At 43.4% G+C, this 12,345-nt stretch overlaps 1 protein-coding gene across 1 annotated transcript; it reads left to right on the plus strand.

Annotated features, from left to right (window-relative positions):
• Nucleotides 1-168: 168 nt before the first annotated feature.
• Nucleotides 169-11,582, plus strand: NFU1 (NFU1 iron-sulfur cluster scaffold). The gene is made up of 8 exons (XM_085242819.1): nt 169-322; nt 2,208-2,314; nt 4,186-4,321; nt 6,312-6,378; nt 7,497-7,611; nt 8,594-8,657; nt 10,652-10,826; nt 11,352-11,582. Exons 1-8 carry the CDS (start codon nt 276-278, stop codon nt 11,397-11,399), a joined length of 759 nt encoding a protein of 252 aa, XP_085098945.1. The 5' UTR covers nt 169-275; the 3' UTR covers nt 11,400-11,582.
• Nucleotides 11,583-12,345: the final 763 nt, after the last annotated feature.

The raw sequence follows: 12,345 nt of genomic DNA on the forward strand, positions 1-12,345 counted from the left end.
AGAAAATGAAATATTGAGAGGAAAATAGGAATGCTGAGGGAAAAGATTGTAAGGAAAAAAAGGAAATACTGGATGGAGGGGGTCTGTTGATTGCGCTCATGGCGAATGGCTCTCGCTGGCACCGCGGCGGGGCGCTCGGGAAGAACCAAGCGGCACTGATGGGTGTGGGGGGCACTGCCCAGGCGCGTTCCCGTCCACGAGAGCCTCTGCCGACCTTGGCCGCCAGGGGGCGCTGCAGTGCGCGGGACGGAGCGACGGCCCTGAGGAGCGCCAAGATGGCGGCTGCGCGGTGGTTCGGCGCGGCTGCGGGGCTGGGCGGCCGGTAGGTGACTGCGAGCACTGCGCTGCACCGGGCCGGCGCAGGGAACCCGGTGTGCGACCCCCACACTCGTTCCCTTCCTCTCTGAGCGGGCTACGGCTCCCTAGAGCGCTCCAAGCTTTCTTGGCCTTCCCCTTCCCTGACGCAGCGGGGCGGATGTGGGTGAAGTTATGTCCTCCCCTTCCTCCTCGTTACAGAGGGGCAGTGAGGGCCGCTCCCCCCCAGAATGCCCTCAGGGGTGTAAAGTGAGGGCTCATCTCCCAAAAACGCTCTCAGGAGCTGAAATGAGGGGCTGATACCCCCCAGAATGCCTCCAGAGGTGTGCGGTGAGGGCTGACCCCTCCCAAAAAACACCCTTAGGAGTTGCAGTGAGGTCTCATCCCCCCAAAAAATGTTACCAAGGGTGTGCAATGTATGCTAATCCCCGCAAAATGTGCTCAGGAGCTGAAATGAGTGCTGATCCTTCCCCAAAACACTTTCAGGAGCTGCAGTGAGGGCTGATCCCCCGCAAATGTGCTCAGGAAGGGATAGTTATTTCCCCCGGAGTTGTCCTTAGGGTGGTGCAATACTGAGACACCCCCTTCTCCCCCAGGGCTGTGCACTGAGGGGAAATTCAATGCTCAGATGCACAAAGGACAGCTTAGTGATGGGCAAAGCCCCTTTTCCCTGGGCAGGGGCTGTGAAATTAGAGGCAGTCTGCAGCCCCGAATGTGGGAAATGGGGACTATAACTAAGCCTTCGGTAAAGGGGGGTTAATTCTTTCTTTTTCCCTACACAGATAGAAGTCCTTTTACGTACACCTATTCATATGTTCGTGCTCACTTAGAACATCAAATATGCAAATCAAATATGATCCTGGGCACATATCCTCCTGTTTCTGGTGGACCTTTCTCCTTTGTTTCTCTTAAAGGAAAAGCAAACAGGAGAGAGGATCATTCTGTGTAGTTTTCCTGCACACAGTGGGGATACAGGTGGTAAAAATCCCCTTTCTTTTGTCTGCTTTGTTTTACTTTTGGAACATTTGTTTCTCTGCTTTGGTTCTTTGGTTCTCCCAGAGATAAAGGAGGGAGAACTGTTGGGGACACATCCCTTTGTGGTCTCTGTACGCAAGTCCACACAGAAGAGTGGAGTTGCAGAATCATTTAGGGGAATCATTGGGAAGGGCCTTTTGAACCTTTTCTGGTTTGTGTCTCCCCTGTAAAGAAGTCAGAGAAGTTATTACCCCTTTTTGCCACCATGTACAGCCACACAGCCTTCTGAATTTGGCCGTCCCTTGCCTCTCCTGACTGGTTATGAGCTGAGTTCACATGTGAAAAGCAGTATTTGTATGCCGCTGGGTGTGCAGCAAGCATTTACACGTCTGAAAGCCACCTCTGTTGCTCCATCATTCTCCTTGCTTGCTTCTCTGTTTTTTTTTTCCCTCTGCTCTCCCCACTTTGCTAATGGCCTCTTGTAGTTGGTTGATAATGATAGCAAATTCTGCCTTTACTTAGCAGTGGGTGGTTGGAGTTCATCTCAGCTGTCTGATTTTCTGAAAATTAGGTATTTAGTCCAATCTGGACATCCAGGTTCATGGTAGCGTCAAAACGCTTTCATGGGGTGACCTTTCTTCTCTTACAGGTATGTGAAGGAGTATGGATTAATTTTTATGTGGCTGAAATTGAAGAATTAGGCCTGTTTTCTTGTGAAATAGGAGAAAGGGAACATTGAAAAAGGAAAGAAATATGGGGGGTGCCACAATCTGAGCTGCTGACTCGCTTTGTTACTGGGTAGGGTTGTGTAGGAGGGGGCTGTGCTGCGTTCTGGGCACAGGGGAATGCTGTGGGGTGTTGGGGAAGTACAGCCTTGTGATTTAGAAGCTCATAGTGATGTTACGACTTCTCTTTAGGATTTGTCACATGATGTTAAAAGGTCATAACCTAACAACTCAACAGCCCTTCCACCATCTTGCATGGAGGAAGCAGCTTCTTCCATCTGTAGTCTTGCATAACACAGGTAAGTGCCAGCTAAAAATAAGTACTGAGGGCGTTGTGAGAATCCGTGTCTTGTGGCAATAACAAAAGTCCAACTCTTCTTCTAAAATCTGAGTGTGATAAAATTTCCTGAGTTGTTTCCTGTGTGTTTTTAATGTAATACTGTCACACATACTGTTGGACATTTGAAACCTGGTAAGAAGACATGCATGGCTCATTTTGTGCTTGGCTATATATGTGTTCTCTGTGCTGTTCATCTGCCAAAACCTATGAGGTGCTTTGGTGTAAAATATTTGGGATCTGCTGCAGCTCTTAATTTAAATCCTGTCTTAGTGTAAATGCATCCCTTGTGAACAGCCCTTGTAAGGCCGTGTCCCACTTCAGCTGCTGAGCTCAGCAAGATGAAGTGTCCAGAAAGAGCCCAGCAAGGAAGAAAGTACAGTTTTCATTTCCAGAGCTGTGGTGCTTTCTTTAATTTCCCTCCCCTTGAATGTGTGCCCATGTGTGATGTGTTAATGACATTCTGCATTAATAACACCTGCAATGGTAACGTAGCATTACCCTGAAAAAGCAGTGGTTAAGGTGGGGTTTGTAGTGCCTAACAGGTTTTTGGAAGGCTCAACAGAAAGGAAAACAAAATCTGTGAAATGTGAGCAGTGGACAGACACACGGTGTTACAGACTTCAGCTATGAAAATGGCCAGTTCCCAGCAGTACATTCTGATTGGGTTATTTACAGTTGTACAAAGAGCTCCAGGTGGAGTAATGATTGAAAAACCTGGCCATGGGAAGGCAGATCTGCAGCTGCAGAAGATGCTTATGAAATAAAGTGTTTGCTCACATGGAGATGCCTTTCTTAGGAGCTGACACAGCCAGCTGTGTTTCAGGGTGCTCAAGATGCTCTAAGAAATGCAGTGTACTGAATATCCCCCATCCAAATCCCCTGCTGCAGGTTACCTGCAAGCTGTGCTGGCAACTGGATGGGATTTTGGATGCCAAAGGGAGCAGAGCAGCTCTCCCATCCCTGTGGAATCATCGAATCATTAAAGTTGGAAAAGAGCACTATGATCATTCAGTCCAGCCATCAATAGTAGCCACTGTGTAGATGTTGTGACATGTCTACAGGAAAGCACGCTATTAAACGTACACCATTAGACATAGAATGCTCATTTTTATTCAAAATCAGTTTTACACTCTTGTGTGTAAGGAATACCTGCAGCCCACAGGGAATTCCAGTAGAAATGTATCTTTTTAACACCTTTAGTAGAATCCAGCAATTGGATCTTCAGTTGTTGGTTCAATTTCTGCAGTGTAAGTGATAGCTTACAGTAACTCACCCATTGTGTTACCAGCAGGGTGTGGTGTGCTGTAAATATTATGCTGAGAGACTGGAAAAAAAACAGAGCCATACATCATAGAATGGCAGAATAGTGTAGGTTAGAAAGAAACCTTCAGGATCAACAGGTCCATGACTCAATGCTACCACCTTGAAACCATGGCCCTGAGTGCCACGTCCATTTGGCTCTTAAATAGCTGCTGGTATACCTGAACACAGCAAGGAGTGAGCATCTCTTGGTCTCAGAAGAAAGTGAGGATGGCACTGAACCTTTGCAGCTTTGTATTGCTGCAATCAGGTGCCTTTCAGTAGATAAGAACGCAAGAGGCAAAGATAAGACTGCATGTATCTTGCTTCCTGTAAGATAATGTGTCTGTGTTCATTGGTCTGAATGCCGTTGTGGTTTTTAAAGCATCATTGTTGCACAAACTGCTGTGGTTATAGCACGGTGATCACTCCAGTCTTTTTACTTGCTAGATAATCAGGATCCTTAGATTTCATTTAAGCTACTTACATTTGATTACATTAACTTTCCTCCTTTTTTCTTTTAATTTCCAGTAAGATGCATGTTTATTCAAACTCAGGACACACCAAACCCAAACAGCCTGAAGTTTATTCCAGGCAAAGAAGTGCTGGATTCCAGGACTATGGAGTTTTCCAGCCCAGCCGCAGCATTTTGCTCACCTCTAGCAAGGTATTATTAAACACATCATAATTTGTATGGGGGACCATGCAGGCTGTGTGTCGACAATTAATGTTTTAAATGCATCCTGCACTCAGGAGCAGATTGATTGGATTTTGTTTGTTGATGTTGCTTTGCTTGTACATAAAATTGAAGATAGTCATTGCCAAGTGGTCTGTCTGTGCCTTTGGCTCTGTTGTATGCATCGTGCAGCTGGATTGATTTATTATAAGTCCAGGATTCTTGAACAGCTGCTGCATCGCCAGTGAGGCCTCTGGCCCTGATTTTGCACAGCTGTTCCCATCAGAAGATAATTCCAGTAGTTGCTTGGAAATGGTGTAACTTTTCAGGATTAGGAAACAGACAACCTAAGGAAGTAAGTAAATGCTCCAAATTAAATGTAGTTGCAAGTATCGGTATCAGAATGCATAACCTGAAGTAAGAATCACCAAGCAGGTAACCCAATCATACCGCCTTGATATAGAAGGGATTTGGAGCACTGTCACAAAGGCCATTGCTTTCACATTTGCCTCCACAGAGTTTCCTTTATCTATTATGTGGGTGGAGAGGCGTCGTTCAGTTCAGAGTGAGATCCTGAAGGGCTGAAGTAAATTGCCCTGAGAAGTCCTCCATTAAGTCATTGTTGTGTATATTGGAGGGACTGTATGCAAGCAGAAGCTGCTTTGCGTGATCTCTGCAGGAAGTGTGAGGTATCAGATGTACAGCTCAGACTTCCAAAGATCTCTGGTGCTGCTTGAGAGCAAACAGGATCTTTATAAGCATAGCTCTGTGACTTATGAGCAACAAATCCAATGTGAAAGCTTTTTCAGGACATCAAAATGTGTTACTACGATGCTGAATCTGTGGGATCTGATTGTGCCAAACTACACTGGTTTACAGAACACGATCGGTTCTGGGAAGGTGCCTTGATGTTGTCACATATCTGCAAATAGATTTTTTCATCAAAGGGAAGATGTATGTAGACCATGGCAACGGTTTTATCGTGTGGACTGTGCAGGTTAATGGGAAACAATTGTCCACGTATGCGTTGTTCTTGGCTGGATGGTGTAAAAGCACCATGTGTGTCCAACTGCTTCATATGTGGAAATCCTTTCCCCTGGGTATTGGGAAATCCCTTTTTTTTTTTTTTCCCCCTATCACACATACCTGTGTGATAAGATTTCATTTTCCTGCATTCACTGCATTTCTTGGACATTTTTCAGTCTTTCAAGAGAATATCCTTTTTTTTCCTTCTCTCAACTACCAAAAGAAACCCTCCTACACTCTTTTGGCAGATTTAGCTTAATTTTCTGCAGATGAATTTGTTAGGTTTTAATTAAAGCATCTGTGGGAATGTGTCTTTGGACTCATTCTGCTTTTTTACACTTGAAATATTGTCAGCATCACTGTGCTCTTCCCATCACCCAGGTATTATGCTGGCACTAATCCTCTTACTGAATGGCAATGGTTGTCACCTTCCCAATTAAATTGAGGGCAGTTTTGATTGAGCTCACCCAGATAGAGGCCAATTATTTAAAGTAAGCAATTTTCCTTGTGCTTGCACTAATTCTATCCCAAACCCATCGTAGAATCATAGAATGGCCTGGATTGAAAAGGACCTTAAAGATCATCTGGTTTCAAACCCTGTTGTGGCAGCTACCTCTGGATTGGTGAAGGGTGTACAAAATACACAGAAGATCACTTGTATATACAGAATATCATTTTGCCTCCAAAAAAGGTTTGGAGGGAGAGTACCTCCATGTAACTTATTGAAATCTGCTGTGAGGTGTGTTCAGTTTTAGTGCACGTTGTGCTTCCCAGCAGGAGCTCCTGGCTCTTGCTATGCTGTAGGTGGATTAGCTGCCTATTTCTCTCAGTGGCTTTCTTTTCATGTGGTTATTTTTGTCTGGAAATGTATTCAAGACCATTATTTTTCTTCTGTAGAGGTATAAATAAATCTTGAGGAGTTTGGCTGAAATCATTTTGTTTGTTTTCTTAACAGGCAATTATTCAGAATTGAAGGAGTTAAAAGCATTTTCTTTGGGCCAGACTTCATCACCATCACCAAGGTAAGCAGGAAGGAGGTTCACGTGTGCTAAAACTTCATCTGAGAGTCAGCTGCTGAGTAGATGGCCACAGGAAGGACCCAGGCACACTGATCTGGGGATACACAGTGGGGAAGATCCAACCACTGATCTGGGGATGCATAGCAGAAGGACCAGAGGCAGTGGTCACAAGTAGGAATGCCAGGAATATTGAAATAAATAAATATAAGTATCATAAAAATATCCTGAGTTGGAAGGGACCCACAAGGATCACTGAGCCCAACCCCTGGCTCCACACAGGACCACCCTGTAGAATCGTAGAATCACAGAATCATAAAAGTGGAAAAGACCAATAAGATCAAATCCAACCCCAGCCCACCCCACTGTCCCCACTGACCGCTTTCCTCAGTGTCACATCCCCACAGAGCACCTCCAAGGATGGTGAACCCCCCCACCTCCCTGTGCAGCTGTGCCAATAGATTCAAACCCAATGGCTGAGAGCAGTGTCCCAGCTCCCCAACCTGGAGGGCCTCAGGTGCAGAACCTTTCCCTTATCCACATGCTGGGTGTGTGGCTGAGCACTGGAACAGGCCTCCTGGAGCAGCTGTAGGTTCCATGCTTCCTGGAGGAAGCTGCGTGCAGCCTGCTCTGGTTCCAAGCAGGCCCTGGGGCTGGGTGAGCTCCTGGTGCTGTGGGTGGTGCAGTGTTTACTGAAGGCACAGAGCTCATGGCAGCAGAGATAAGGTGCTGCATGGTAACAGTGTGGTGACAGTCCTGCAGTGTTACAAGCACAGGGCCATGCAGTGAATTATGCTTTGGCTCAGGATCAAATAGAGCCACGACAAATTTGAGTCTCAGGTATGGCTTGGTTAAAAAAAGTGCCCAGTAATGTATTTCAGAAACTCTACTTTTCACTTTTTACCTTATGTTTAATAGATTTGGCTTGCAAGTGAGGAAACCTGTCTGTTGACTGCTTTATGTTGAGACTTCTGAAACATTTTTGGCAAAACTACAAAATAAATTCATGCATGAAACCTGAGAATCTTTATGATATTATTACCATAAGAGGGATCCCTATATAATTTACCATTTGTAGGAGGCAGATGCTCTGTTTTTATTTACTTTTCTTCTGATTTTTGTAGGAGAGTGAAGACCTGGATTGGAACTTGCTGAAACCAGATATTTATGCAACTATAATGGATTTCTTTGCCTCGGGTTTACCTGTACTTACTGAAGAGGCACCTAGGACAGATACAGGTAAGTCAAACTCCAGGAAGAGTATCTGCATTCGGATCCTTGTGATATCCAGAAGGGCCTCCCAGTAAAGCACACAACAGAATTTAAAATGAAAGCTGCTCAAACTGACACAGTAAAGAATGTGCAGAACATATGCTCTACTGGAAGAAGTGCTGAACTGCCTGAAAGAGTTATTTAACCCATCGAACGAAGCCTGAGTCTCGTTTGCAGGAAGATGAGGACTGTTCTTTCACAGGAGCTGTGCTGAGCTGTGTGTTGTGGCAGCGTGGACCATTGTTCCATTGCAGTTTGTGTGCATGAAGTATTTTTGCTGTGCTTAGGAAGCTGCTGGGTGCTGCTGCACATCCTTTTTGTGTGGGCACCTACAAAAGTGTCGTTGCCCTTCTCAAATCAAAAAGGAGTGTTAACATTTTGTTAGTGATTGGTTTTACGTGAACAATAAGTGGTAAGAAGTCCTTTCCAAACTGTAATAGAAAATAACTGAGACTAACTTTCAATTTAAGCCAAGAATAGTATTTTGCTTTATATTTTTATATTTGCAGTTTACCAGCTTGTACAGTTTTTCCTCCCCCGATGTTTTAAGGCAGAAGATGACTAATTCCTCTCTGCTCTATTATGTCTAGCCCTCCTTCCAAGTACACTGCCTTAACCCGTGATCTAACCCATGAATGGTTGTTGTTGCTTCCTTTCCTTTCCCTGTTTTGTGTACTCTTTCTCTGTTACATTGCTGTTGTCAGTTAAGGCCATTCCTCTGTACTCAAGGGAAAACTGTGAAACCATGTTTTATGCCTGTGAACATTTAGGCTGTGCATGTGGGGAATGCAGGAGAGGGTACATGCTTTGAATCAGGCCTTCCCCTTTTGGTTTCTGGCATCTCAGCAATGTTTGTGTGCTATTTCACATATATATATGGATATATAGTGACAGTCCTCCTAACAGATTTCTCTCCGTGTTCTGATTTGCATGTTTTTCTTTTCCAAAGCACAGTCAGAAGAAGATGATGAAGTTGTATTAATGATTAAAGAACTGCTGGATACAAGAATAAGGTAAACCAGGCACATTGCTGCTAGTTGTGTGTGCTGTTTCCTCTGATTGAACACTTTCTATCTATTTTTTTCTGTTTAAGCAAATTATATGCTGAACAGAGTCCATGTTAGGAGTGATTTTAGAGTAGTGCAGTCTTACCCTCTGGAGAGCACTTGAGCAGGTGGGCCATTGGGTTTAACCCAATTACTTCTAAATAATGAAAACAACACATTGCTTTCCTAGCGACATCTTTATTTTTCCCACTGTTACATTGACCTCTGTTTTTATTATATTTGTTTTTCCTTCCCAAGAACTCCAAAGTATTCTTGTGCCATACTGTAAAGGAAGTTTACCATCAGATTTCCCTCATTGTCTGGGCTTCAGTCAATTTTGCCCTTACATCTGCTGCAGTTTTATTGGTATTTTAACTCAGTTTGAATTTAGAGCCTGGTTGTAACTAATGAAGTCTCGAGAGTGTATATGGAGCATGTTGTTTACCTGAAGTATATTTTTATGTTCATTAATTGCCTTCCAAAATGAACTGAGGGGAATAAGCAACTCGATGTTTGGGGAAAAACATTTGGCATGATTTTGAACTTGTCCCATATCTGATGGTGCCATCTTGCCCAGCTCAAATGACAGTGAAGGAAGTCTTGGATAGGTGAGAATTATGGAATTTAGTTTAATTTTTCCAGAAGTTACACAAAATGGGGGCCTTTTATTTTACTTTTTTAGGCACTGCATTTTAAATGTACAATCTGAAAATAATGTTTGGTGTTCTCAAGGCTGACCTGATGCACTGGTTAGTTTTCCTAGAAAGAAAGCAGGAAAAAAAAGCAGAAATAAATTGAAACATTTTTTCCCCAAGAGTACTGATGTATATGCAAAGTGCTAAAATGTATCACAGGCGGAAAGCAGGTTTGGGCAGTCTGGCTGGGCTGTGATCATTCAGAATCCCTATAGTTTGTTAGGCCTTGACTTCCCAGTGGCCCTTCTTCACATTCGCACAGTTTCAGACAAAATCACTGCCTCTCCCCACCTCTTCCTTTGTTTCTTTCCTCTGTTGGATATTAGCAGCAGAAGAGCTCCATTAACAGCTTCAATCAGTCTTGCCTTGTTACATAGCAGGATAGCTTACAGAAGCTGTATATAAACGAGTGGCACACACGGAGTGCTAATGTCTGATCCATCAAAAGTATGTGCAAAGAAATTGTAGGATGGTGGAGGATGGAAGGAATGGAGACCTGAATGGCTCTGTAGAGCATTTTAAAAAGTTAATTTAAAATGGAATCCTTGGTCACATCCTGTGGCTTTCTGGAATGGAGATAATTAGCTGTGAGGAGTTGTTAATAAATGTATCTGATTCATAGATGATTTTGTTAGGAGTGTAGTTCTCAAAAGAGTTATTTTGGAAATCGGTATAAAGAGCTTCTGTTGGAGTGAGGGGATGGTTGCAGGTCGGTCTGGAAGAATGTTGCTGTAGGGATGCAGTGACAGGGCCGGGCATTTGGTGCTTGCACAAGGAGAGCAGGCTGCAGAAATGCCACTGGTACCAGGCTGTCATCTCACCAGGTGCTTTCTTCACCTATTTGCAGATTTATGTGCATTCTCTGGTAGACATTCATCTATTTTATAATGAAAGATACCTGGGTTTTGGTGCATAAGTTAGGATAAGCATCTTTATGTGCCTTGGGGCAAACCAGTGTTTCTTTGCAAGCTTGATCGAGCTTTGCTCTGAGGTGTTTACCTTTGCTCTTAGAATGCCAATGATTGTTTCTATGTTACTGCATTCACTGCAAGTATATTTTGCTCTAAAAAGGCAGTCAGTAGTGGTGAATGTGAGAGTCCAACAAAATATGAACTACTGGAAATTTGAACCAGAAAGAGAAAAAGAGCTTTAATTAATATAGCAGGCCAGTTCTTATTGTACATGAAATTGAGCTCTTCTAAAGCTTTTTAGAATGGAATGGGTTTCAGCTGTGCTTACTGTGAATTGAGTATCGTGTTCTATCAGGCCAACAGTGCAAGAAGACGGTGGTGATGTTATTTATAAAGGCTTTGAGGATGGCATTGTGCAGCTGAAGTTGCAGGGTTCATGCACCAGCTGTCCCAGTTCCATCATCACCCTGAAGAATGGGATACAGAACATGCTCCAGTTCTACATCCCTGAAGTGGAAGGCGTGGAACAGGTGGGTTGGTGCGAGACAATAGAGATCTTCATTTAGGTGGGGGGAATGAGAGGTCTTTGTCCCTTCCCTGCATACAGGGTTGGCACTTGAAGCCAAAGTGTAAGATAAACAGATGCTTTTAGTAGTAATATGGGACAAAACTTGTCCCTTAAATGCAGATGATTTTGCTTTCTCATTAAAATTTGGTACAGAATCACAGAACCATATGGGTTGGAAGGGACTTTTGGAGCTCTTCTATTCCACCCCCTGCTAAAGCAGGTTTCTTAGAGTAGGTACACGTAATGATTGTTCTGGTGGGATTAGCAGTCAGATGACCAGCTTTTATTATTTCAGCCACATTATCTCATGGCATTTCTGATTGAAAGCTTTTTTTATATTTTCCATGTGATGACCGTCGTCATCAGTGGCATAGAATAGTTGTTCTCCTTGGCTCTGGCAAGGATGTAATGCAATAAATTCTCCAGGCAGTGTGATGGGACTGAGAGCTTCACCTGTTTACCTGAACTACTTCTGGATTTGTTTCAGGTTGTTGATGATGATGATGATGTGGAGAAAGAAGCAAATTCTACGTGAGCTTACATCATCAATGGCCAAATCACTATTTATTTCTTGTATGTAAATCATTCTTTTCTGTGGAACAACCAAATCTGCCTTTCTCATCAGAAAAAGTCTAACGCTTTCCACCTGTGAAAGTATCTCCTCCGCGTCAGCAGCGTGTTCACTAATTTATTAAATGCTCTCTATTCAAAAAAATAATCCTTTTGTTGTTTGCATCTCCTTTATACTGCGTCGTATGGAATTGGCGGGCTTCTAAAAACAGTGGTATGTCTCTGCAATGTTCTTTCATGCAAAAAAAATTAAGGAAAAGAAAAAGGGGGGGCAGGGGGATAGAAATAGTGTTTCTTAACTTTTTATGCAATAGAAAAATTATTTTTTAATAATTTTTATCAAGTCTTCTTATGGAGGTTGAAGGACTGTGCCATGGCTCTCAAAATGGGGGATTCAGGAATGTGAATTTGATCAAGTTTGGTTTAAAAAGCTTTGGATTCTTGCCAGATTTGTCTGGAAACCCATAATTTCAGCTCTTTGTTTTAGAAGATGTAACTTTGCCATCAGCTATGAAAGTTACCTACGTGCTCAGTGCCACCACAGAAATAACAGCAACAGAAACAAAAAAAGTGAGTTATCTGCTTTAAAAACCATGTATTTTTAAATAAATATTAGAAGATGATCCTTATCAGCTTTAGTAAGTAGACAGACTAATTAGCTTACTTAGAGTAAAATTGCTCAGCCACCATTAGTGGTCTGTTTAAACCTGCCCAAGATCATTTCTCAACACAACAGTCCAAGATGAACGCGCAGTGCTCAGGGGCACAAATTACATTTGTAGGATAGGAAAAAGCAAATGAATGTGTTTACCTATGGCATATCCTGTTTGCTCCTCCTGCTGTGCCAAAGAGTGCAGTGTGTGTGTACCTTGGCAGAGCGAGGGGAGACGTGGCAGAGCGAGGGGAGGACG

Source organism: Meleagris gallopavo, chromosome 24 (assembly GCF_905368555.1).
Source record: "Meleagris gallopavo chromosome 24, MGAL_WU_HG_1.1, whole genome shotgun sequence".
NCBI lineage: Eukaryota > Metazoa > Chordata > Aves > Galliformes > Phasianidae > Meleagris > Meleagris gallopavo.

Excerpts from the sequence above, each read along its gene's own strand:
- NFU1 (XM_085242819.1), top strand. The coding sequence starts at position 276 with ATGGCGGCTGCGCGGTGGTTCGGCGCGGCTGCGGGGCTGGGCGGCCG. Across the intron at positions 2,315-4,185 it reads TGTAGTCTTGCATAACACAG|TAAGATGCATGTTTATTCAA; the intron begins GTAAGTGCCAGC and ends TTTAATTTCCAG. Across the intron at positions 6,379-7,496 it reads ACTTCATCACCATCACCAAG|GAGAGTGAAGACCTGGATTG; the intron begins GTAAGCAGGAAG and ends TGATTTTTGTAG.